The following is a 27,639-nucleotide window of genomic DNA, read 5'->3' as shown; positions in this document are numbered from 1 at the left end:
CCCTTCTGGGAAGCTGTGGGTGCCTTCCCGGCGATAGCCCACGACAAAGGGGGGGGGGGGGGGGGGGGGGGAGGGAAAGAATGTTGTCTTCGCGGTAGCGCATAGCGTCGGCTGTGGTACGGCGCGCTCTGGCCCGCTGACAGCTCCCTTGTCCTGGAATGTGCCCGGAAATTGGGGAGGATAAAGCCTGTTTCCCCGGGGCGGCGGCGGGTCCGGTTGTTCTGGTCGTCACTCAAAGAGCATGGCTGGGTAATTGATGATGCCGCTGTCACGGGTCTCCGTCTACGCCGCGCCGTCGAACGTGGATCCTCGTAGCACACACGGAATGTCACACTGCCGTTCCCTTTAACACGGTGGAAATTCGTCCTTTCCAGTGTGCATGTCACGAGTTTGAGTCCAGTGAGGAGAATATTTTAAATTTAATTTTCTGGCATATAAATTCGTCTAGTGCTGCTAGACAAACGTTAGGCACCCAGAAAGGGAAAGTGACATATTTTTTACCGAGAACAATAACAAAGTTGTTTACTTTAACCCATTTGAACATGCCATAAAAACCAGGCAAACATCCACTATGTCGGAGTGTCCCGGCGTTCAGGCGCTTAACATTTATACACCTGAGGCTAGGTAGGGCCGCTTTCTACGAACCTCACACACGTTCTCTCAGGCGGCTTCTGGCCATGCTGAGATCGAAATGTAGCTGGATATTTTTTTTTCTACCATCTCTCCACTTTCACTTTCATTCGTAAACGTGTTTGGTTCGCAAGGCTTCCTGAGCAATCTGCGGCGACAGCAGCTCGTGAGCAACTCTCTCTGGTGTGCTGTACAAGTGAAGCGCGCAAGCAAACAGATTCCGGACCAGCGTGTTTTCCTTTTAAGCCCGTGACAACTCACATGGCAAAGTTGTCACCCTGCTCACGCTGCAGCGTTTCCAGCTATTCCTCACTTCAAATGTGTCTCTCAACATGGAATCCAAGTACGCGTGTCTCTATCTTTTTTTTTATAACGCTTAATGTCTGTCATCGCGCTTCTATTCTACAATAAAGGTGTTTTCTTATATAACGATTGATGCTTAACCCCAATTCATGAAAACAAAAAAAAATGGACGATAATGCACGAAAAGAACAGGACGTTTCAGCACGGTCGGTTTTTGTCGAACTTCTCAATAACTTATCTAGCATTAGCCTTCGAAACCCCAAGGCCCTCACCTTCAGTGACCCAAAGGGCGCAACTCTTCTTCACGGGCAACGTGAGTAGTACACGTGAGTGGACCGTCTAAATGACTGACTGACAGTCAGAAATATTTGTAGAAGGTTTGATAGACTGACTGAATAATTGACTGATTGATTAAAACCTGTCGCAAATGCTTTTGCTTTAGCGAGGCGTTCGCTGTGACGAATAGCAGAGTGACACGAGTCAATGTTCACGTCCCGCCACGCAGCCCTGTGCCAGCAGCAGCAGCTGCAAGAGTGCGACCCGGTTCCCGTGCTGCGGTGCTACGGCGGCCTGCTGAGCAACATCGAGGCCGACATGGACCGGCTGGCCGCCAAGTACGGCCCGGAGCTCGACGCCGCCCTCCGGACGTTCGCCGGGTGAGCATAGCTGGGCAGAGCAGCAAGCCATGTGCGCATGCGACAGCCCCAACCGGCTCTCCATTTAAACTTCGCTGCAACGAAATGGGCATCGACAAATTAATCGCGCCCTATTGTGTGACGGCTAATTTTGCTTTAATCCGCCTTTTTCACAAGTGTGCCCTCTTGAGAGTGGCAAAAAATCGTCTGCTACTGATTGAAAGCACACGCACGTGGGAGGCGCATGCGCGGTCTGGTTCCACGAGGAGCCAGCTGCGCCAGCCAAGTGGCAAGTGTGCGTGCTTGACAGCTGCCGCCATATGTCGCATGCGCCTTCACTAATATTAACTGCGCATGCGCAGTAGGAGTTGGCGGTTTCATTTCAATCAGTGGGCTACTGGAGGATAACATGTAAACGCGCACGCGCTGTGTGGCCTTGTGAAAAAAAAAACGGATTGCATTTGTCCTTCTGCCATTCGTCACGCTGCTCTCGGTGACAGAGGCCGTGGGGGTGACGTCGTGCTGGTTGTGGCACGCTTAAGCCCCACATTATACCGCACTGATGGAGTAATTGCCGGCAGACCACTGCTTGGCTAATCGCTCCTGTACATATAAACACCGCCGCCGCTACTTGTACACCGGAGCCTACTACAACAAATGACGGATGATCCGCGGGCCAGTGGTTCGTCGTGCGAATCCACCTTTATTGTAATGACGATTACGCCATTTTGACCCAGAGGCTCAACTTGTCGCTGTGTGAATATTATTGCCAGAGGTCATGTTTCCTAGCTGTTTGGACAACTACCCAGGTAGCACCGAAACATTATGATACTGTTACATTTTTTATGGTGAAATGTTATTTCAGTGTGCTTAATGTGGTTTTTTCTAACGTTATTGTAATGTCACATATAAACGTTAAATTAACCTGCCCCGAAACATGTAAACAACATAAATGTAACCTTCTCGAAAGTGTTGAAGCAGCCCTACACAAGCATGCAGGCCTGCCAGTTGTGCTGGCACATAACTTACAACGCTTTGCAAGAGCGAACAATGAGAGCGGCACTTCAGTTCCACTATACTGCACAAGCTGCAATTCGTATTCACTCACCTTCGAACGGATATCATGGAGTCAAGGTTATATACCCATTATTGAGAGATGTCCCATGAATGATAGTGACGAATGGGTAATAACCAAAGCTGTCTGACGAAATAATGGTGCTCTGCATGCAGTCTATGGCAAGTACTGTCTAAGAGATGTGGTTGCAAAGCACAGTTAGTTGAAAAACATCTTTTCTGTAAAAACAGCGAGAAAGGTTCTGGAAATCAGTGCTCGAAATGTATTTGTAATGTTGTTCTAAAGTTATGACTCTGACATTATAATAACGCTTCGATGACCATATTAGAACAATGTTTGTTTAGAGCGTTAAAATAGCGTTTGCTATATAACACACAACGTTATATGTCAAATTTTAACGTTAATGTAACATTACCATGGAACATGTAACATTACTGCAACTCACATAACATTTTATAACACTATTCTAATGTACCGTGCTACCTGGGTAGACAGTCCAGTAAAGATTACAGACATAGATGTCTTACTTGAGGTACAAATTTACAAACGCCAGCGCCAGAGGTCTGCGCATTCATTGAGAAAAAAACTGTCGCCACTCCAAAACAAGGTGCCGACAAGGAGGTCCACGCATACTCTTGGCCTAAATCCGCCTACCTAATACAATGCAAGAACCCGCACCTTGGACGTTTAATATTGGCTTCTCTCGCTCTTACTTGTAACTGCTTTGTGCAGGAAATACCCGGCATCGTCGTCCTCGTGCAAGGTACGTCCTGGCGAGTTGGGCAGGTGCACCCGTGCCGAACGCGAGCAGCTGGACCGCATCGAGGGCGTCTACGAGGTCTTCCAGAGGACGGTCAACGACGACCAAGCGCTCAAAGGTACGTGCGCTACAACCGTCGCGCTATTTGCCTCACACAAGAAGGAATTCGGCTCAACGCCCAGCCAGTGCCTCCAATTGTAAACCTTGTGGCCTATCACGTTCTGTTCTGCAGCCATTCGGTCGTTCTATTTCTTGCGTCACGGATGAACACCACGCAGCGGCAGTCACGTGAACTAGAAGCGTCTTGCAAAAATTACTGGTAATGGGTAGCTATTCCACACGAGCCAGCTCTCGCTATCCGGCATATACAGACTTAACAAACATATCGCCGTTTTGTAGCGATAGCTACATTACGGTAGCACTTCGAGCCTTCAGTGTGGCGGCGCCGCCACGCTGTCACGTGGTTGGTCACGCGGTGCGGAGCAGCTGCCGGCGGCGCGGTGCCGTGTCTGATCACGTGGTTCGTCATGTTGTTTGTCACGTGACCAAGTTCCACTCAAGCCGCCGCGGTGGCCGAGTGGTTATGGAGCTCGCCTGCCGGCCCGAAAGACGCGGGTTCGATCCCGGCCGCGGCGGTCGGATTTTAATGGAGGAGAAATTCTAGAAGCCCGTGTGCTGTGCAATGTCAGTGCACGTAAAACAACCCCAGGTGGTCGAAATTTCCGGAGCCCTTCACTACGGCGTCCCTCATAGCCTGAGTCGTTTTGGGACGTTAAATCCCCATAAAACAAACCAAACCAAGTTCCACTAAACCAGCTCTAGCTATCGCGTCACTCCAGGTTTAACCAGAGGTAAACCACCGCCAATTTTTTTTATCCTCATCGCTGCCCCTAATGGTCCTTTACTGAAGCCATTATTCTTTCAGTGCTAAGTGCAGCTCGCTAGAATAATCTATACCTGCCGCGCCCGATCCTTCCATAAATTGTCTCTCTGGAGCTTAACCTTTTCTTATGGCCAGCATTTCCCTTCTTGTTTGTGACAATACAAAGGTAGAAACTGTGTAAGACATTTTGAGTCAAAGGCGTTGGACAAAGTCCTATACCGTGATGACCCTCATGGCATCTTGTACAACGGTGAATTGTCACACTAGCGTCAGGGCTTCAAAAGAGAGAATGTTTTGAATGAAAGACAGAGGAATTAGCCGCCGTTTAGAAAGCGCTGACATGCTTCTCAGCGCTAGGGACGGGTTTTGGGGAAGAAAGACGGAAAAAGAATGGTGTAGAAAATATAAAGGAATAAAAATACCGCTCATTCAAATGGAGTGAATACACATCTTTGGACAGGAAACAGTTCAGGTAAAGAATTAATGGAGAATATCATAGTAATCTGCAATTTGCCGGAGGTATTGCCTTGTTTAGGAGCGCAGGAGACGAACTGCAAAGCATGACGGATGACCTGGACAGACAAAAAAGAACAGTGGGTTTAAATTAATATGCAAAAGCCAAAGCAATGTTCAACAGTCTCGGAAGGCAACCGCAGTTTACGATAGGCTGTGAAGCGTTGGAAGCGGTAAAGCGATCCATGTACTTTGTCCATGCAGTGACCGCAGATCCGGACTATGAGGGTGAAATCAATAGAAAAATAAGAATGGGATGGAGCGCATTTCGCAGGTGCTCTCAGATTATGAATGGCATTTGCCAGTATTCCTCGAGAGGAAAGTATACAGGGGCCGCGCCTTACCGGTACTCACCTATGGGGCAGAAACGTGGAGGCTAACGAAAAGGGTTTTACGTAAATTGAGGATAATGCAGCGAGCCATGGAAAAGAAAGTGACAGGCGCAAGTTTAAGAGGCAGGAAGAGGGCAGAGTGGATCAGTGAATGAACGCGGGTTAACAGCCGAAATCTAGAAAAATAAAAAAATAAATAGATAAGACAAGGTATATAATGTGAAGGCAAGATATTTCACTGAATACTAAGAGAAAGCAAGTGTAGCATGGGGCGTCACGAGACCAGGTGGGCGAAAAAGATAATGAAGTTTGCTGGGATTGGAAGGAGGGGGGCGGTCAGGCACAGGGGTGCCAGCCAGAGAGATTATGATGATGGACATATATCAAAGGAAAATGCAGGAAAATATTAAGGTTAGAGATGAAGTCCCTGCAGATTGCCACAAAAAAAAAGGTTCAGTGCGCGGCGAAAACAGATCAAGAAGGACGCAAGAAGGTTTTATCGTTTGACAGTTAACCTAATGTCCTCTAATTCATCATCACCATCAGCACGACTACGCCCACTGCAAGGCAAAGGCCTCTCTCATGTCTCTCCAATTAACCCTGTCTCCACAAAATTCTTTATCTCACCCGCTCACCTAACTTTCTGCTACCCCCTGCTATGCCTGCACAGTGCGGGATAAAGCGCCTGGAAAATTTCACCAGACCCAGGAATTGTCGTAAGTGGCGCCGCGTTGCAGGCTGGGGATAATTCTCGATGGTCTGGACGTGGGACGCGAGAAGGCGGATGCCCTCTGAGGGTACGTGATGACCCAAAAACTCGAGCTCAGATGCATTAAAAACACGCTTGGAGGAGTTCACAACCAGGCCGTACTGCTGTAGACGCTTGAACAAAGCACGTAGGTGTTGCTCATGATCTTCAGGCGTAGGGCTGGCAATGAGGACATCATCAAGGTACACGAATACAATCGGTAGGCGCCGCGTGACCTCAGCCATGAATCGCCGGAAGGTTTCAGCTGAATTGCGTAGTCCTAAAGGCATCCGCACGTACTCAAACAAACCAAAGGGTGTCGTGATGGCGGTCTTAGGTATGTGGGCGGGTTCGATGGGAATTTGGTGATACGCCTTAGCCAGGTCAACTTTGCTAAAAATGGTGCAGCCGGCTAGGCGCGACGTAAAGTCCTGGATGTGGGGCAGCGGATAGCTGTCGTGGACAGTCTTGGCATTCGGCGCCCGATAGTCGCCACAGGGACGCCAATCACCGGGATCACTCTTGGGCACTAGATGCACCGGAGACGCCCACGCGCTGGACAACGGGCGTATAATGCCTAGCTGCAGCATGTGGTCGAACTCACGTTTGGCGATAGCTAGACGATCTCCAAACAAGCGGCGTGGTCGAGCAGCTGCGGGTGGACCCCGGGTGACGATGTGGTGTGTCACCGTTTGTTTAGGCGCCTGAGTGAGGTTGCATGGCTTGGCCAGCTCCAGAAAATCCGCCAACACTTTTTCGAACTTAGAGGAAAGTATCGGCGTGCGAATGCCCATGGGAGCAAAGTTGGACAAGACTCCAGAGATGGAGAGAGAGATGAGTCAGACCGTCGATAAGGCGACGACGCCGCACGCTGACGTCCAAGTCGAAGTATAAGAGCAAGTCCGAGCCGATGATCGGGTGAACCACGTCTCCGATGACAAAGACCCATCGAAAAGTGCGGCGAAGCCTGAAGTCGAGGGTGAGAGATCGTAGTTCGTACGTGGCTATAGACGAGGCGTTGGCAGCACGGAGCGACTGCCCTGATGACTTGGAACGATCAGCCTTAGTCGGTGGAACCACGCTGATTTCCGCGCCCGTGTCTATAAGGAACCGGGTGCCGGAGAACTTGTCAGTTACCATAAACAGGCGGCTCGGAAGACTGGCGGGACCACACGCCACCGTTAGTGATCCCGGCGGGCGTTTCGCGGCCACGAACAGGGTGGTGTACACTTCGTGGCCCGTTGTCGAAAACGCCGGTGGTACAGCAGAGAGATGGAAGGCTGGGACTACGAGCTTGACGTGTGCGCGTAAGAGCGCGATGATCGAGACGATGAGGCCGGGTCTCCTGGGGTGGGCTGCGGAGTGCGGCGACTGAGGCGGCAAGCTCATCGAGACGGGCCTCAAGGAGCGAAATCGCCGTGTCTGTAGGCGGCAAAACAGCATTGACGGGCGGGGAGGTCGCCTCATGAACGTTATAGGCGAGCTCAGCCAGGCGGTCGAGGGTGACGACACCGGCCGCCGCAAGGACGAGGCGGATGGGCTGGGGAAGGCGTTGGAGGAAAAGCTCTCGAAGCAATGCCGAGTGGTTGGGGATAGCATGCTCCCCGAGAAGCTGTCGCATCCGGCGCAGAAGCTGGGAAGGGCGCCGGTCGCCAAGGTCTTCGTCGGTAAGGAGCTTCTGGAGGAGGGTGCGTTCCGACCGCATAAATCTCTCCAGCACCTTGGTTTTCAGGTTTTGATATGGCGTAGCGACCATGGGGGCGGAGAAAACGTCGGAGAGCTCGCCGGAAACGTCAGGAGGAAGGATCGAGGCGACATGGTAATAGCGCGTCGTCTCCAAGCTGATGCGGGAAAGGCGAAATTGCGCCTCGATCTGGTGGAACCAAACTTCAGCAAGGCGGAAATTTGGGCGAGTTGGTAAGTGTTCATTTTTGCTCTCAGCGCAACACGAACGGGACACAAGACGAAGGACTAGCACAAACAGGCGCTGTTTCGCCTGTTTGTGCTAGTCCTTCGTCTTGTGTCCCGTTCGTGTTGCGCTGAGAGCAAAAATGAAAAAAAGGAACCAAACTTGCGGGTTCTCGGGCCAGAAAGGTGGGAGGCGAACCTGCAGTGACGAGACGTCCTGCGGACGTGAGTCCTGTTCCGTGGATGCTGCGGGATCGGTCATTGCTCGTCCTAGATCACCAGTTGTAGGCTTAACCTCTCATGAGTGAAGGAACAGGACCACTGCTGCGAACCGACACCAGAACAGAACTGCGAGCCGTGGCTGCACGAGCCACGGCCAGGTGCCGTCTTTATTTTCTTCGCCGGGTGGCGCTCGCTCGCTATCGGTGTTCCCGGCGACTCCCAAGAGAGGGCGCTACAAGGACCAGCGGTTATCTTGCCTTCGCATTACATGCCCTGCCCAAGCCCATTTCTTCCCCTTCATTTCGACTAGGATGTCATTAACCCGCGTTTGTTTCCTCACCCACTCTGTTCGCTTTCGGTCTCTTAACATTACACCTATAATTTTTCTTCCCATATGGCTCCCTGCGTTGTCCTTAGCTTAAGCTGAACACTTTTCGCTAGCCTCCACGTTTCTTACAGTAGGTAAGTACCGGTCAGATACAGCTGTTGTACCCTTTTCTCTTGACGGATATTGGTAAACTGCTATTCATGATCTGAGAGAACTTGCCATATGCGCTCCACGCCAGTCTTATTCTTCCAGTTATTTGCCTCTCATGATCCGGATCAACGGTCACTAACTGCCCTAAGTAGACCTATTCCTTACCACTTCCAGCTCCTTGACGCCAATTGTGAACTGCTGTTCCCTTGCTAGACTGTTGAACATAAATTTGGTTTTATACATTTTAATTTTTAGACCCACCATTGTGCTCTGCCTGCCTAAATAATTGATAATGCTTTGCAGTTAATCTCCTGACTCCGCAAGACAATGTCATCAGCGAATCGCAGATTACTTAGGTATTCTCCATTAACTCTTATCCCCTGCTGTTCCCAATTCATGCCTCTGAATACCTCCTGCAAACAGGGTGCGAATACCATTGGCGAGATGGTGTCTCCCTGCCTGATACCCTTCCTGATTGGATTTTTTGGCTGATTTTATGGAGGACTATGGTGGTTGTGCAGTCGTTATAGGTATACCTTCCAGTATTTTCACATAAAGCTCTTCTATATACCCTGATTCCGCAATGCCTGCATGACTGCTGAAGTTTCTACTGAATCAAATGATTTCTTGTAATAAATGAAGGCTATGCATAGGGGTTGGTTATATTCTCCAATTAGGCTAACGAAATGTTCAGTGTACAGCGCCTTTGCGCATGAACAGGCTGCGGGATTCCTGCCCTGTGCTACCTCGCATAGTGATTTCCCCGCCCGCTTTCTTTTTACATCAAGAGCTAAACGAAACGTGGTTTCAGACGAATGCGTAACCAGGCATAATTAAACACCTAAGCAAGAATTATTTCGATGACAACGAGCATCCGCAAACGGCCGCGCTGTCGTGGTTTCTCCCCGCAACGCTATCACGCATTTCGTTTTTAAATATATATTAACAAATTTAAGCTGGCTCGTATCGATAGGTTACCGCCTTCCAAAGGCAAAATAGGATAGTTGCACAGAAAATGAAGCTTTTATATGCTAAAAAACACAAAACCTTTCAAATACAGGTATCCTCGTCACCGGATGTTTCGACAAGCAAACTGCGATGACAGCAATACTTTGTTCACGGATCTCTGAAGCTGTGCCACATCATTGATCGCGGATAACTTTTCGTTTCAGATGATTGGAGCATCGAGTGTCGAGAAAACAAATGTTCCGTTTTTAAACACAACTTTCTAAGAAACAAATTGGTGTTTTGTTGCTTATTAGACATGATACCGCAAAGAGCCAATCAGTTTGTTTCAGTTGTCCGCAGTGGCCCTTTATGACGAATTTATACGCACGTCCATCCGGACTGGCCACATCGCATAGCACGCCTAATGATTCACAAAGAATGCTCTGGATTGAATGGTATTTTCTTCATTGTTTAATCTCTCTTCCTCTCTTGATGCAGACATGGTTGATGCGTACCGGTGCTGGGACCGGCGCAAGTACCGCGACTGTTTCGCCAGTCTGCTTCAGGACACGCTAATCAGGGAGTACCGTGACTCGCCATACCAGGGAGAGCCAGAGAAGATGAGGATCTGCAGGTACGTATAAAAGGCACGGTACCCCACTAAACCCGTTGGGCCAAGCGATTATACCGGCACTGTGAAATCACAGCACTGCCCATTAAATAGTCTGGGTGTGCTGTTTGAAGCTCCAAAATTTTTAAAAATAGTGTTTTTTAGCTAAAGAAGCATTGTTGTGGCATAGTAATTCCACCAGCGTTGACGAACGTCGAAAAACAGTCGAATCACGTTAACTAGTAATCTGATTAACAATATTCTAAGTCAACTTTTAACTATTACCCATAGACACCTGAATGCCATTATAGATTTGTAGCCGGCCGTTAGTAATGGCAATATCAGTTTTTATAACTTTGGAAACGGGATTACCTTCGCCGCTGTGGCTCGACTAATTTGGGCCATTTTTCGCGCCATTCGAAAACAGCGCGCTTAAAAAAAGGGTGCAGAACGACGACAATCAAATCGCAACACCCTGTGATGCACGTACCACACGGTAATGTCAGCCCCGCCCGTGCTGTAGTACCTCCGCAACTTCGCTGCTCCTGCACGAGTCGGTCTCGAAGATGTAGTGGTTGCCCTAGAATTAATTGTTCCCGGTCCAGCACCATCCACAAAAGAAGCTCTTATCGGGTGTCATCATGACAATTTTGTCAAGACGCCATTTCTCTCGACTTTTTATTCATTTCAATTTTTAACAATTTCACCCCTCGACATGAAGGAACGTTTGTCATGCGTAAAACTTTTGCACGATCATTTCCACGAGCTCAGCATGAAAGACCGATTCCATATCAACCCTAATGACTGTCACATGCCTATTAGTCCCAGCGACGCCTTCAATAGTTCAGCAAATTTCCCGAGTGGTGAGACCATACATGCATTCCCTGGACTCCGCAAGGCTTATAATGAAGCACCCGAAGCCGTAGGAGAAACATTGAGCCACGTTTTAACGAATAGCCTCGTTGCTTGAGACGGCACGTGCTGAACGTATATTCACAAATTTCATGATCGTTAATTTCCTGTTAAGCGTTGCAAACTTAAACTAGATTCGCGTCAACAGGAGGAATATCAGTTGTGCGTTTTATATAGCGTGTCAACTTTACAGGGGCTCTGAAACGCCTTCCGAGGAGAGCAGATTAACTCACTTAATCACTGCACTGTGTTGCCATGAAAACCAGAGCCAAATAATACACTTCTACATGCTGCAGACGACCCACAATCACGAGTCAAAGTTGGCGAGCCCTTCCCGGTGACTTTTTCATGCTCGCACCCTCCTTCGTCCCCCGCATCTGCGTAGACAAGGTGAGAGGTGGCCATTGGTTAGATTCTTTCAGACGTCAGGCAGCTACCGTGGCCGCGGCCAATAAGCCGCTTATCTCCGGCAGGTCGGGAAGCTCCGCTCCCAGAGGGGGGTCGGCGAAGGAGCGCCTACCTTCCAGCGTGCAAAAAGTGACGAGAGGAAAGGGAAAGGCGCGAAGACGCTGAAATTCAAATTTTAACTACAGATAACTCAGCTCCTACAAAGCGCATTTAAAAAATCCTTGCTGGAGACTATTAGTGAAGCAGCGTGCTTCAATATCCCAGGCATGCCACAACTTTATTAGAGCCCCCTTCACAGGCCCTTTAATTCTCGCTTCGCAGGCAGTGGTCTGCCCTGGCCGGAAGCTGCTTCGACGACGCCAACGGGGCGCTGTGTCCCGAGAGCGCGGCCGCCGGACGCCAGCACTTCCGGGACCTGATGTCCGCCTACGTGGGCAGCTTCGGATGCCAGGGCAACGCCGCGGGCAGGCCGATGCTCAGCGGCGTTGCGGTCGCCCTCGGGGCATGCCTGCTCACGAGACTCGGCGCCCTCGTCTAAACGAACGGTGCGGCGCGACGTCGCGCGGAAGCGCCAACAAGCGGTGCCCAGCTGTTAAAGGGACACTGCGAACAGGTTGAACTTGGCCTGTAATGCTTATGTCGATAGAATACCGCGTTTTAATGACAAAGGAGCACTTTAACCGGAAAAGGAGGTTTCATGAGCGAGAAAAGGTGTAAAACGAAATACATCCGAAGTCGCGACCAACGCCGATTTTCACGAGCAAAAGGCAGGCAGTTGTGAGCAGGTCCCCGAGGCCAGCGCTTAGTCTGGCTCCATTAAAGGGTTGTCTAGTGATTGAAGCACGGGTGCAGAGTGAAATAAAGAGCAAGAGAAAGGAAGCGGCTGGCCGCTTGTTTTGTAGGCACCGTTGTAGACAACGGGGTGTAGTTGCAGTGCACAAACAACTGCGTACATATACAATGAAATTAAACAAAAATAGTGCACACTAGAATACGTCACTAATCTTTTCTACAGTCGGATACAACTTCTACAGTGAAGCTCCGCCCACATCCAGGACCGGCGCACAGAATTCCTCCACGACAAAAATGTAGGCCGTTGTTAAAACTTCTCTTGTCACCTAAACAAGAAGCTAACCATGAGAAAAAAGTTATAAGCTCTAGAATTTTGATACCTGGCTTGCTTAATAAAGTCAAATATTAAAAAGCTGATTTCGTTCACTTTTGCGACTGGCTAGCGGAGTAATACAGTACGCCGCGGACCGTTGCCCAGTGCTAACAACTGCTGTTTTTTAAAGTTGTATCCTACTATAAGAAGCGAGAACTAACGGAAAGAAAAAAAGATTCTAATAAGCGGCTTAGAATAATAATAATAATTGGTTTTTGGGGAAAGGAAATGGCGCAGTATCTGTCTCATATATCGTTGGACACCTGAACCGCGCCGTATGGGAAGGGATCGTGTTGGATTTGGGGAGGCTGGAAGTTTTGTTTCCTAGTGAAATTTTCCGACTGAGAGACGATCGCACTGCGTTTCCCATTGCTATTTGGCAGCCTTGGAACTGTGTGGCCAGCTCTGGACTGACTGGTGGTGGAGTTAAAGGGTTTCCCTTTCTCTCGCAGCCTTTGTGTAGTGTTGCCGGCTTGCAATTTTTGTCCATCTCAGTTTTGGAAAACACGTTAATGATTGTTATGAAAAATGCAATAAAATTTTCGAAACGATAGATGTCCAATGTTTCGACCAGCGCTGACAAGAAAAAATGAAATGAAAATTGATTTTAATGAAAGGAAATTACGCCTGTCTCGGTGGACACCCGAGCCGAGGTGTAAGGGAATGAATATTTCCGACGCACGGGCCAACAACTAGTATTACTACTACTACGACGCCGACAACTTTTAGACAGAACGACCTGTATACGCGGTGGCGCAAAAAAACGGCTGCCTGCTTAGGATTCATGCAGTCTCGACATTCTAGCGTGGGGGAGGTCTCATATCCTTGTCAATATACTGGGGTGTTCCGAGACACCCCCGACTTCAAGCAATGCCCGAGTCTAGATTACACGGCCATTCACTTTCAAAGGGCGATCATGTAATATTTCTCAGTCTTAATGTCACACGTTTGAATTGAGTGGTGGAAAAAAATTTTACAGGACAATTTTCTGGGGAATAAGTATGTCTTTAGCCGCAAGGAAGACAAGACTGTAGAAACGATTTTTATTACTAATGAAAATTGAATGAAGCCCTCCTCAGTGTCCCTTTAAAGCGCAACGATTTCTGGTAAAGAGCCCTCATAGCACAGCTATCAATACTCGCAGCATCTTGAAGGGTTTCGTCCTAGTGAGCCTTGTCACGCTGCACCTCCTCAAGCATGCAACGCGACACCAAGAAGTGCTGCGTTAGTTGGTGTCGCGAGCGCTAAATGACATCTATGACCACCTGTCGCAGATCTTGCACACACTGGGAAGGTGCTGTGATCGCCTGGAAGACTAATTCCAAAGGTTTATATGGCTGCTGTATGTCGTTCCCGGCTGAAGGTGAACTCATGGCACTGAATTAGACCAGTACCTGCAGAAAACATTGTGGAGCATGGCTTTTTAATACGGCAATGTTGGATCACCTCATTTACATACATGTTTGCTTCAGCTCTGACGCCTGCTGACACCATCTGTCCTGCATTTTTAAGTCTATTCTCAGGTTCTCAATTCACCTCTGTATGTACCATGTTCATTTATGTATCTCTGTTTTCTCTCAGCCAAATGAGGGTGGACATTTGGCCCTAAGTTGCCACCGAATTTTATGAAGCAGCGCATCATCTTTTTTACATTATTGATTTCTCTTTATGTAACCACAAAATGCAATAAACTGGTGGTGCCCTCCATTGGGGCCTGTTCACAACTCTTAGTAGCATCACCTCACGTTTATTCTTGTCTTTTACACTTAAATGCACGTGTTAGAAGCTCGTTAACCACAATTGGTGCGTTGATCTTGAAAAGGCAGGACTGCATGTGGTTTGCTATCGAGATCAGCGCGTCAACTATAAGGCTTGAACTCTGAACTCCGCGCCTACGGAAGGCAAAGCTACACAGCCTAACTTTGCTGCTAGCCTTGACGGCTTCACGTAAACAGTGACCGAATCTGGACGACGTATGCCCTCGTGCAAAGCAATGTCTACCCTGGAAGGCTTTGTCTTTCCCGATAGTCTATTAGTGCTCATTCTTTGCGAATCTAAAGACTACAGGTGAGTTCTAATAGTGCGAACACAACGTATAAGAATCCTAAAATTCCAAAGGAACGGCAAGTGAGACTAGGAAGAGAGAAACAGGAGAGATATAGGCTAGCAAATGCACACCAAATGAGAACTCTATTAAAGCTGTAGAATACAGATTGGTGCACTTTTCTGCACCACCCTTGCCTTGTGTTGTCATGCTTATGGTGTCGTAGCTAGCGCCATCCACTTCAATAGCCGCTTCAGTCCACGAAGGAAATAAATTTCAAGGGGAAGCGTTACGTCACTTGTCCGGCGGCATGTGCAACCCAAGTTCTCCTGCAGCCATTCCCACTCGATCCTCTTTCCTTCGGGCATGTCACTGGCAGCCACACGCGAGGGCCGAGACCTGGCCCTGGCCAACATGAAACGTGTCACCGACAATCGCACTGAACCAATTTTCTCCGTTATAATGTTTACATGGCTATATGGGCAGAGTATGCGCTCAAGCACTGGGGTAGATTTTAATCCATATATATATATATATATATATATATATATATATATATATATATATATATATATATATATATATATTGTCACGGACTAGAAGACGACAAAGTGTTCAGTGGTGCGACACGGAGTGCTCACGCTAAGCCCACCACCATTAAATCATTCCATCGCCATCTGTCATGTAGTCCTGTCTTCACCTGCTTGCCGTCACGTAACATTTCGTGTGAGGTGTGGAGTTCATCCCCATCCTGGTCCTGGAGCTTCAGCGTCCTGCGTGTGCCGTGGTCGTCGGTAGTGTTCCTGTCCGCACCACCCGCCAGTGCGCCAGCCCACCAGCCCAGAACCATGACAACGCCATCGCAACTTGAACCTATGACCCCACCATCCCTAGAAGCCACCAAAATGTTTGAACACAGCTCCTGCCGGCTCAAGGTGACCTAGCTACGGTCCGGAAGCTTTCTGGACTAGCACCCATCTGATCATCACCTGCTCATCTCTTTCATCATGATGGCAAGCCCTTCATCATCTTTTCTTCTGTGCTACTCCCTCCTGTCAAGCCCACCGTCACATCCTGCATTTCACCCTCACTGCCATTCTTCAAGTTCTCGCGATCGGGACGATCCCTCGGCAGCCTCAGGTAGTGTCAAGGACTAGAAGACGACAAAGTGGGCAGTGGTGCGGCACGGAGCGCTCGCGCTAGGCCCACCGCCATTAACTCATTCCATCGCCATCTGTCATGTAGTCCTGTCTTCACCTGCTTGCCGTCACGTGACAATATATATATATAGTATAGAAAGATAAGCGTATTTGGTTGCTAGAGATAAAAGCAAAGTTGAGAAACGTTTCATTTAGACAGAGATTTATTTTGAGTCGACGTTTCGGACAGAGCCTGACCTTTCTCAAGACTAAAGTTACAGTGGTCTTCCTCCTCTTCTTAAGGAGTTGGCATTAGCACAGATGTCCGACACATGAACTAAATAACAAGCTAACGGATGCTGGAAAGAAGATGGGCTGAAAAGAAAAAAATACCAGAAAAGGGAAGAAAGAGAGAAACAAAAATAAAAACACGCTGTCGCCCGCAGTCCACCCAGCAGCCACGGGGAGCAGGCAGAAAAAAAAAGAAAAAAACGAGGAGCAAGAGAGAATAGGCACCCCTCAAGGCAACAACAGAGCGGCGGCGAATGAGGTGCACTAAAACAGACGGTGGTGGAATTGTTGAAAAAATAGGAATTAGATGCATGCACTCGCGTGCCGCGGGCCAAAAAGAGTAAACAATTAAACAAAATAAAATGCAGAGAGGGCAGGAGACTTCCGTCATCTGGAGCCTCTTCAGAACGAATAGTCATGGCGGAATCAGTGGTGCAGTGAGCTTAACTACACGCACGCACACACGTGCACACACACACACACACACACACACGCACGCACAAAGAAAAAGGCAGCAATACATCCGAGTTCGGGAAAGTGTCGCATGGGGGGTGAATGTGAATTTAAGCGAGGGTTCTTCCATTGCACCGCACTCGGCAAGGTGGTCAAACCAGGAAGATAGGGGTGGGCTGGAGTGAAGAGCTTTGTGTAAGCTGATGGGGCACGAAGCTTAAAAAAATGGCTGTGGTTTAGCTCTGGTTAAACCTGAAGCGACGTGATAGCTGCAGCTGGCAGAGTGGAACTCGCGCAGTGAATTGCAAAGGCAGCCTTTCGCCGCTCCATTTCACTGGGTGTTCCTTCATCTTCGTTCCTGGACGTGGATTCGGTCTCTCCCCCTTCTCCACTCCCCCCACTCGGTTTCGCCAGTGCACCGCGCCGGCCGGCAGCTGCTCCGCATCACGTGACCAGCCACGGCGGCCACGCTGAAGGTTCGAAATGCTAGCGTAATGTAGCTCTCGCTACAAAAGATGCCGATGGCGAGAAACAGCTGAGGTATGTCAAGAGAGCACTAGTAAGGTCAGCACTGGCTCTGAAAGGGGCGGATGGAGGACAATACACCCGGACTTTCATTAATGCCGTGATGAATTGTTCCAAATTTGTAAATTAAGTACGACTCGAGTTACTCACGTTCCCGGGGAAATGCAATTGTCAGAGCACTAGACCTTATAGAGGCCATTCCCCACATTTAACCGTTGGGTGTTTATGTGTTCGTCTGAAGCCTGCTTTGTGGCAAGCTGCCGACCTGCCCACCGTGTTGTGGGCAACCTGCCTAGGTGGCTGTGTGCATGTACACACACACCTGGCAACCTGCTCACTGGATTGGGAACAGAATGCCCATCATGGTCGGTGGTAGTTCAATTAATGATTGGTCACGAGAGGTTTCTCGGGAAGAGCAACCAGAGTTTCACAAGCCCCACCAATGGCAGCCTCTGCCATAGCAGGGCAGTGGCGTGTCGCTTAACCGCTGCGCCACTGCGTCAGGAGTGGTATGAGGACTCCCAGGGATCTGTGAATGTAACATAGAGAATGATGAATTCCACATATACAGGCATTAATCCATGATCACTATCCGAACAACTCCCATCCGTGAACAATAGCTCTGAACACCGGAACCGGCCACGGCACGGATTTGTATCCACAACCTCAGGATCAGCAAAAAACATCAAAGCCAGTCAGCCTTCATTTTGGGTGATTGTTGTGTGCATGTGCTTTGTGAAGGAAAGGTTCTGCAAGCAATAAAAAGCTTACAAGAAAAAGACCACTTTATCGACAACATCTCAGCATCCACATACTTGCTATGACAAAACCAAAATTACTGTCAGTCCTGCACCTCAGAAAGTGGCCTTGTAATTAAATGGCCATTTGCTAATGCCCAACTCATCTGTGAAATCACCAGAAAAAGGATACTGCCTCATTCCTATAACAAACAGGGTGAGCAAGCAGTGTGCTTTGCCAGTTGAAGAAGCAACGAGGCCTATATGTACAGTTTCAGGCACAACAGAAAATACAGTGGCAAGGCCAACACCTTAGAAATGAGCACAGCAATATGAAAAGCAAAGCACTAGTAACAAATTCACATAGACAGTATCACACCAATTCTGGTGGTAGCTAGCTAATCAGGAACTTCATTTATAATGACTGAATTGAATTGAGCACAACACACTTGCACCTCGACATGGCCGTGTCCAATAAGCTTGGTACACTGGCCCTCAGTCATGGGCTTTGTTAGACGGCTGTTTTAACTGGGCATCCACCAAACACGTGAACTTTACCAAACACATTATCAATGGTATTATAGAACTGCGTGCCGAACTCCAGTTGAGAAAACTAGAAAAAATTCCCATTTCAGAAACCAAGGCACAAAACAAACAATGTCTTGCACCCCTGGAACAAAGCGATTCCAGGCACAAGCTGCATGACATCAAGCAAAACATGATGAACTGAAAGTTCGAACAAAAACAACCTATTCTGCCAGTCTGGCCACAAACCCCTCATATACCTTGGAGAGGGCATTTCCAGCTAATGTGAAAGTCTATTACACTATAAAGGCCCAATCTGGTCGTATAAATCTGCAGAAAACACAGTGACAGAATGTTGCTGAAACGATTCACAGAAATGCCAGACAGAGAAAAATTTAAGTCTAAATGAGAAAAAAGGGAAAAATTTCTCAAGGCTCAATAAGAGTGTTAAGATAGCTTAGGTACAGCTTCCTAGCCTATTTCTCATTCCAAGGTCGAGCTCAACTATAAACATTATTACCAGATAGCCAGAAGAAAGAACACTTTCAGGAGTGCTAAAATCTTGGTGGCAGAGAAACACATTGCACCAGTGTTATTTACACCACTGCTGCGCACTCAACGGCAGGGCCACAAATTATATCCAGAAAGTAAGAAAACAAACAATCGTACAACAGTACAATCGTACAACTGCATCCACAAATACCTGGACTGCAAAGCACATACCTAGTATCTCAGGCACACCAAGTTCATTTACACTCACGTCAGCCTAAAAAAGCGCACCAATGCGGCGCACGAGATCTACCCATAAGAATGCGATGCAAACAGGCGTACATTTTATAACATCAGAGAAATGGACGGGCAGATCATTTCCCATTTGCATGACCACTTGAGTGAACATTGGTGAACTGCCACACCTTTAGTGTACCGGTGGCTTCTTCACAAGTTTGAAGCAACAGGTTGCGTGACGGGCACTCTTCTTTCAGGCCAGGCCAGAACTTCAATTGCATAAACATTGAACAAAAGCCGACGGTACACTTAACTGGTATGCTAAGTACAAATCGAATGGAAGCCCATGCCGCCCCTTCACGACAGCTTTAGGAACCAGGTGTGAGTGAGTCTTGCACCACCAAGGGAATATCACACGTTAACAAGCCTGAACAGAATAGCTCTGAGACTAAAATAAACGAGTTTCACACATGATAACGAACACGGTGGTGTATATATTTCTTTCACCAGCTCACGTGCCAAGGTGGGACAAGTGGTGCATGAACATGAGTGGACTTGATGCACAGGTGGGTGGGAGGGAAAGAATTTCCCAGACAAACAACTTTTCAGAAGCGATAAAAGTTCTGAAGCAAGCTTTTTAGACAACGATAATTTTTTTAGTGTACGCAGCAGCAGCCCCTCCAATACTCCAGGAAATCTGCTCCCAGCAAATCGGAAGCTGTAAAGGGCTAAAAAAGTCACCATGGCTTTCCTCACAGCACTTCTGTGCCTAACACAGCTTTTATCTCGATTCTGCACCCTCAAATACCATGAAACATGGTTAAAAATGTGGGAGCCGAGGCCAGTGCTCACTGTGCAGCAATGGAGCACATTATCAGAGCATGGAAAACTGGAACATTTATGGCTTGGACAATATACTACTCTTGGAATTCAACCCACTCGTTACAAGTTTCGAGAAAGTTTGCAACGCGGCTCCTCCCCCTGCCTAGTGCAGTCTCCATATGCACTTTTGGTGGTTTCCAGCTGATGATGAGTAGTACATCATAAACTCAATAGAAAGGAACCCGAGCTCACTTCTAGCGCACTGTCGCTATGTACAATGGCCTTAAGAATGTGGACAAGAAACATAGACCAACTTGCATAGCAAGGACTGTAAACCGTGTCCCCCCACCTACCCAAAACTGCGAGCCTGCGGAGACACCCCGCACGGCAGAAGCAAGACTGGCTGCACCTAGATATGGCAGTGTGCAACAAACAGTTCAGTAAACGCACTACACAGCTCCACAAGCAATTAGAGCAACAGGGGTTCTGGATCTTTTTATTCTCGTAGACCACCAACAACTTTCAAAAAGACACTTTGGGAGCCCCATGTGTCCGGACTTCTGTCTATTCCTGTCCAAGATGCGTGGAAAAAGAGCGCACAGATTAACAGCCACTCAAGATATGCCCAAATTTATTATTGATGACTGCTTGTAAAGTGAAACTGTCTGCTGCAAAAAATTTGTTTGTGAACTTCTAGTTTACAGGCCTGAATGTGTGGTGCTGGGCAGCAGTCACAATACACAACAGTTACAATTAGGAATTGATGCTTTCAGTCTGGAGCTCGTAGAAGCACTTGCAGTCCAGAGAAGCACGGAAGATGGTGTCGCATAGTTCAGCGTCAACACCAAGCACATGAAGTTGTGCAAGAAAATTGCAATGAACCAGAAATGACCACATAATTACTGTAGTTACACGATTGTAAGTCGACCTATTTTTTATAATTTGAAACTCCGAAGTTGAGGGTCGACTGACAATTGAACCGAAAACATCGCACTATAAGTAAAGGCGGGACAAATGAGATATCAGGCATGCTACAGCGTGGTTGCATTTTTGCTGCGTAGCTCCGCACGCTCTTGGTGCTGGCCTTGAGCAGCCACTACGTCAACACGCAAAACTGGCATCACCTCCCCCCTCGCGCGGGCGGCGGCCAATGGCGGCTATCGATAAACAGCAAACTAGCACCCCGCACTCCCCACACATGGTTGGTTTATGGGGGTTTAACGTCCCAAAGCGACTCAGGCTATGAGAGACGCTCCCCACACATGCCTGCTGACTGCGGTTGCTGATAAGCGGCAACGGTGGCGCGATAACGCAATCGCGTTCTAAGGGAAGCTCAAGCGTCCAACAAGTTTTCTTTTCATTTTCAAATGCGCGCTCGGCGCTCAAGGGAGCGCTGATAGTTGAGGGAAGGGCCGCTGTTTGCACTATAAGTAAAGGCGAGACAAATGAGATATCAGGCATGCTACAGCGTGGTTGCATTTTTGCTGCGTGGCTCCTCACACTCTTGGTGCTGGCCTTGAGCAGCCACTATGTCAACACGCAAAACTGGCATCCCCTCCCTGCGCGCGGGCGGCGGCCAGTGGCGGCTATCGATAAACATCGAACTGGCACCCAACACATGGCTGCTGACTGTATTTGCTGATAAGTGGCTGCGGCAGCCTGATAATGGAATTGCGTTCTAAGGGAAGCTCAAGCATCCGAGAAGTTTTTACTTTCAAATGCGCGCTTAGCGCTCAAGGGAGCATTGATAGTTGATGGAAGGGCCGCTGTTCCAATCGAGGCGGCACCCCCACTCGGAACGGCAGTGGTGCTGGGGGGCGTCGATAGCCGACGCCCCCCCTTCACGCATAGTTTCTCTTCAGCTCTGACGCATTTGACTACTGCCGGCAGCGTTTCACAAGTTTTTAATGTTGTGCTTCGTCAGTCATCATTTGTGCACCAGGTCTGGCAAGCGACCGGTGCTCATTCACAACTACATTGAAGATGGCTGCCATTTTTTACGCCGAAGAAACGAACAGCCGCGCGCCGGGCTACAAGTTCGACGTTCGTAACGGGTGATACAGGTGTGGCAGCTGCAGCGAGAAAAATCTTCAGCTGTTCCACGCGATGTGGCTGTTTGCGAAGTGCGGGATTGCGCTGGACGACATTAGAATGACGAGCTGTGCAACCGCAGCAGCGATCACGACGGCAGCGCTAGTGGATACGATGACGCAAAAGTGGACGAGTAGTACAGCGACTAACGCATTTTTGTTTTGGAATGTGTGCACGGGCAGCATCCGTGTGCACACCCGCGCGCGGCAGCTGATAGCGGCTGGCGATAAACGGCGGCCGCTGGATAATGCTATCACGTTCAACTATTCAAAGGACAAGGTTAAACAACCTCGGAAGTTTTTTTTAATTTTTCGGAAATGTGATTTGGGGGGTGCCTTACATTCGAGTCGACATACAATCGTGTAAATACAGATATGTGTTTCGAAATCGATTTTTGCAACCTGTCCTTTTCGGTAAGGACATCATTAGTTTGAACGGACTGGCGGGAAGATGTTTAAATCCAACTTTCTCGCTAAAAAATGCGCATTTTGCTGTTGGACAAATGTCAGCATAGCCAGAAAGAATCAAGAGGGTCAATTTTTACTCACAACAATAATTGGGCGGAGCTGACCTCAGCGTCCCTCTAAGGATAGGCAGTGAAAAAGTTACGTGGGCTCGCTTACCGGAGCGCGTGAGCCAACCTCACTAAGCCATATCAAGCGCACATCGCTAGGACAATATACTCCACTTCGTACATCAGGTGCAACGCTGTCAGTGCTAGTACTCTTGTTTGCACTGCCCGCATCCGTGATCAAAAAGTACTGCGCTCGTTGTGGTGAGCGAAAAAGTAAATGCTTTGCCTACTTTATTAAAGTCGTTCTTATTATTGACGACATGCCGTCCATTTCTTGTGTTTTACACCACTCGGCCACAAAACAAGTGCGCTGTAAAATGCCTCCTTTTATTTTTTCTCATGAGGACTTCTTCCACAACTTTCACAGTGTTGAACCTGATGTATGAAACTGGGTATAGTAGCGAACTGGATCACCGCAGCCTGTGATGACATCCCGGAAGGCTTGGTCGCATGCACAGTTAGAATGCACTGCATTTTGAATGCATTAGATGGAATCGGAAACTGTGCGCTCTGTGAGGGGGACGACAAGGAGGCCAGTGATAACGATGACAGTGATTGAGCTATGGCCTCTCTGTGGCAAATAAATGCTGTTTGCATTTCGTAGCTACTGTTGTTCTGAATATTTTGTCTTTCAAAATTTAATTTCAGGAAAATTTCCTTTTTTTCTCTCTGGACTTGAACTTTCAGGTGTTGGCTTAGAAGTGAGGCCGGCTTAGATTTAAGTAAATGGCCATTATCAGTCCAGAGCAAAAATATACTTGAAACGGAAAAGTGCACTGTTTCACTCATACTCATGAAGTAACCATCTGATGAATGCGGATAGTGTGCTTCTTTTCACACTGGAGTCACCTGTACACATGGAGAAAAGTGCTAAAGTCCTCGAGACAAACGCACCAATCCCCTACAGTCACCTCTCCATATAGTATGCACCATGTGCATGTGCTACACACGTTGGGGTGCGCCCGTTTCTTGAAGCCTTGCAGAGGATTCCAGACGTATGTGCTGCAGTGCACAAGCAGCTGAGACACACCACTGACAGGTGGCGCACTGCATTTCTGCTGAGGAGACCACCACCCGGAGCATTCTAGAAGGTGTCCTCCCTTTCCCCAGCGACAGATTCACATGTAGACCACATAGGTGGTCGGTCCCTCAGCTGGCACTGTGCCATTTGGGTTGAGCGTGAAGCCCGTAGGGTCGGTGAGCTCGCCACCCAGCGCTGCACAAAAGACACAATACAGGGCATGACTCAGCAGCCTAGCAGAGCAACCGGAAAAAAGAAAATCAGAGTAATTAGGTACACTATGGTATTTGGGTTTTAACGACCCAAACCTGCACATGGACTATCTGAAAGAAATGCAGCAATGGTGCACTCTGGATTAATTATGAGCACCTGGGGTTCTTTGATGTGCATTGACATTGCACAGTACACAGGCCTCTAGCATTTCCTTCCGACAAAATGCGACTGCCATAGCCGCGATCGAACCCCCGCCTTTCAGGCCAGCAGCCGAGCGCCATAACCACTGAGCCACACCGCTCAGTGGGGCTGCATGCAGCTTCACAGGATAGGTTTGACGAGACATCTGATAATTCAACTTTCAGATAATTCAGATGTTATTTTCGAGTTCCTTGTAAGTCCTAATTGAAGTAGTTTTACTCAACAGGGAAGCGAGCACATTAATGTAACTTTTTTTTTTTTGGCCACAAAATCATTTGGAGACTCGTGGATGAGTTAACAAATCAGTAGATTTCACCCATTTTTTATGTAGTGTTAAGAATTATAAGTATGGTATGGTAGAGTACATGGGGTTTAACGCATAATGTGACACATGAGCTGTGAGGGCACTATGGTGTAGGACTCCGGTTTAATTTTGACCACCTGGGATTCTTGAATGTGCCCTGAAATCGCACAGAACACGGGTGCCTTGCAATTCGCCTCCATCGACATGTGGCCATCGCAGTTGAGACCGAACCTGCATTCTTTGGCACCACAGTCGAGCACCCTAACAACTGAACCATTGCGGAGGGGCCGAATGATTACACCTATGTACAAATAGAAAAAAGGTATACATATTTATAAAGCTAATCGCATTTTATTTTGGGCCATATCAAGGCAAAATTCTGCTACTTCAAACAGAAACCTCTTGTTCTATGAGATTTCACTTCATAAAACTATTGAATCAGTCAAAGCACCGTGCTAAAAATTAATGTTCTAGAAATAAAGAGCTTGGACAGGGCAGATAAATAGAGGATATTTGACAATGCTCCACCATGGAATAGCCAATGCAGCAATGAGCACCTACCAGCAAGGCTAGCAGGTGGATCCACCGGTGCTGATGATTCCCCTTCCGCTGCTGTGGCAACCTGCGAACCAGAGTTGGCAGAGTCAGCAACTGAGCCATTACAGGCAAAGATATGCGAAGTGGATGCAATACCGTAGATAGAGTATGGTGCTTTAAGGCTATTATAGTTTTATATGCAAAAACAAAACAAAACTGGGACTCTATGTGAGTACACCAGTCAAGGCACTTCCCAACTGGAGTGACATTACAAAGCGCATTCCTCCAATAATACTATAGATGTTCATGGGGTGCACAGACTGCCCAGTGCTCAGGCCTCTGTACGTGACAGGATTAATTCTACGATATTACACACGTAGACAAAGTACAGTAGAAGAGAAAATTGGGCTAGTTGGTACTGGCTGTGCTAGCTCCGTGGTTAAAGCGTTCAGCTGCTAAGCCCGGCCACAACTGCCCAACTTTTGACGGAGCCAAAAGTGCACATGACAGCACTGTAATGTGCGATGTCAGTGCACGTTAAATACTACCAGGCAGTCGAAATAAAGCCAGAGCTCTCCACTACGACGCCTCTTTCTCTCTCCCTTTTTTTACGGTGCAGTTCAGGAGTGAGAAAGTTACTGTGCCTTGCCTCTCCTCAAGACTAATTCAGTGCAAAAATCTTGTTAATCCAAAGGAACTGAATCCGCAAAAAACAATCAAATTAAGCACGTCTTCGAATTAACCCAGCACAGCAAGAAGATGGGACACAGGCAAGAAAATTTTGTTGCCATAATGAGCTACCACTATTGGACGAACTTTCTGAATGCTGGTAACCTAACTCGCTAATCATGGCACATCTCACAAAGAAATGAGGCAGGCTGGAGCAACACTCAATCAACCTGACACAGATGTGAAGCAAAAATGGTCTTGTTGTGGCGCAGGCACTGCAGAGGTGGAAGGTGCTTTGATGCCAGGGCCTCCGCTAGACACTGCCTTGATGAAGCACCGAGCATGTGACGGTGAAATTGATATTCACTGCTGCGTTACAGTGAAGCACATCTCCTCTGCAAGTGCGCACTTCAAGCGGTCACAAGCTATATTGTGGGCTGGTTCTGGTGCTGGGAATTCTGGAGCTAGGACAATTTACCCACCAAGCCCTGGCATCACTCTGTGGCACTGCCTCAAAGCTCTGAAGAGCCGTTACTTTATTGGGCTGACGGCGAAATCAGAATCGGGCATTCTAGTTAAGTACTCGAGTTCTTCAATAACCATGCTGGTGCAGGCCGCCTCTTCGGTTGTATCCAGTAAAATTTACATTAGAAATTGTGGAAAAGCAGGAAATCTTCAAATTACCCAGAATTACGATTTACAGCTAAACCAGGATATAACGAAACTGAGAAAAGTGCACTATTTTTCATTAATTTGCAGTTTTCGCATAAAGGAGAATGCAGAATGGAAACAAAATGAAAACTAACTGCAGATGACATTGCCTAGCAATCATTTACAGTAAACTCCCCTTTCTAAATATTCATGCAATTATGAAGAAACTTTTGACGAATGCGGTGGTTACATGACTGCATGACACCACCATCGCCACGGCTCGCCTGACCCCGTTAGGTGTCAGGTGCAAAGAGTGGAGGTGGCAGAGGAGAAGAAAGCACCTGCCAATTCCCCCGTGCTCCCCCCCACCCCCCTGTCTGCCCAGCTGCAGTTGCCCCACGAAATGGACTCCAGTCTTTGCCTTCATCACCGGCGCACTCCTCTATCCCTGCTCCAATCACATGTCTGCTGTCGGCACCAGAACACCATGAACAACTGAGCCGCGGTGATGAGCGTGCACTGCTCGTCTTGTGCCTTCTGTCCTACATCCTGTTGTTTTTCGCTGCTTTTGAACATCAACCAATGCTATTCCAGTTCATGTGCCACTATAAAAACTGAAGCTACAAAGACCGCTGCATATGCCAGGGATAGGCATTGATCACACTAAATGCACTGTGTGAAGTGCGTTTGCTCCTTGCGACCGTAGATGTGCCTCAGCTAGTGGTTCCTGGCTTACTGTCATGCAACTTTTGCTTTGTTTGGCTAAATTTCAAGCGATGCAGCACTGGCTAACAAATACTCAGCATAGAATTTTGTTATATCAGGGTCAATTGATGCAACACCTTTGTTACGTGGAGGTCACAAATAAGCACACTTCAAAGGGGGTAATGTTGGGAAACAGAGAATCTTCGTAATATGAAGGAATTTCCCATATGGAGGCTTGTTATATCCAGGTTTAACTGAACTGAAATGCAACTGAATTGAGTTTTAACTGAACTGAGGTTTAACTGAATTGAGGTTTAACTGAGTTGAGGTTTAACTTAACTGAGATGTAACTGAACTGAGGTTTAACATATTCAGACCTAACGGTTTTGCAAGAAAGACTTGCCTGGACAGCTTCGGCTAGTGCGGTGGCTGCTCCGCTAGGCTGTTGCTGCACCGGCAACGAGGGTTGCAGCGTCGGGTCGAGCCCAAGCTGCTTCATCTGTACTGCCACATCAAAGAGGTAGTCATAGCACTCGCACCTGCGACCACCGCAAAACCCACACCCAACACATGTCGGTTCATCTGGGCAGTGTTATGTCTTGCTTTAATCGACAAGAAGGACAGGGAAAAATATGATTACACGACACACATTCACAAGAACAACATTCACAGCTGTGACACACTGAGGAATAAAAGCAGCTGTGTGGAATAGACAACTTGTTTATTTGTTGATTAAGTTAAGAGAGGAAGGTATGGTCTCCTTGCAGCATTCACAGCTGCCATGTTAGAAATTAATTAAACATGCGTGCTGTGCTCATGTATGATAGTACCAATGCCACTTTTCTGTGTGCATGAAACAAGCCTCTCACCATCGCTCCTAT

General features: G+C 47.9%; 2 protein-coding genes across 2 annotated transcripts in view; one reads left to right on the top strand and one right to left on the bottom strand.

The window, feature by feature from the left end:
• LOC144101533 (uncharacterized) overlaps nt 1-14,252 on the top strand; it is a 59,309-nt gene extending 45,057 nt beyond the window's left edge. Inside the window, exons 2-5 of the mRNA XM_077634701.1 lie at nt 1,439-1,589; nt 3,376-3,521; nt 9,934-10,069; nt 11,687-14,252. Coding sequence (XP_077490827.1) covers nt 1,439-1,589; nt 3,376-3,521; nt 9,934-10,069; nt 11,687-11,903 — 650 coding nt within the window. The 3' untranslated portion in view covers nt 11,904-14,252. The remainder of the gene's footprint in view (nt 1-1,438; nt 1,590-3,375; nt 3,522-9,933; nt 10,070-11,686) is intronic.
• Nucleotides 14,253-18,133: 3,881 nt separating this feature from the next.
• The window catches only part of LOC144101531 (uncharacterized), a 33,543-nt gene continuing 24,037 nt past the window's right edge, over nt 18,134-27,639 (bottom strand). Inside the window, exons 9-13 of the mRNA XM_077634700.1 lie at nt 27,162-27,297; nt 24,758-24,818; nt 22,428-23,673; nt 21,536-21,753; nt 18,134-21,185 (exon numbers count right to left, since the gene is read on the bottom strand). Coding sequence (XP_077490826.1) covers nt 23,576-23,673; nt 24,758-24,818; nt 27,162-27,297 — 295 coding nt within the window. The 3' untranslated portion in view covers nt 18,134-21,185; nt 21,536-21,753; nt 22,428-23,575. The remainder of the gene's footprint in view (nt 21,186-21,535; nt 21,754-22,427; nt 23,674-24,757; nt 24,819-27,161; nt 27,298-27,639) is intronic.

Source organism: Amblyomma americanum, chromosome 8, assembly GCF_052857255.1.
Source record: "Amblyomma americanum isolate KBUSLIRL-KWMA chromosome 8, ASM5285725v1, whole genome shotgun sequence".
In the NCBI taxonomy this organism is placed as follows: domain Eukaryota; kingdom Metazoa; phylum Arthropoda; class Arachnida; order Ixodida; family Ixodidae; genus Amblyomma; species Amblyomma americanum.
Note: the sequence above shows the minus strand (reverse complement) of the source record. Positions and strands in the feature narration are given on the sequence as shown.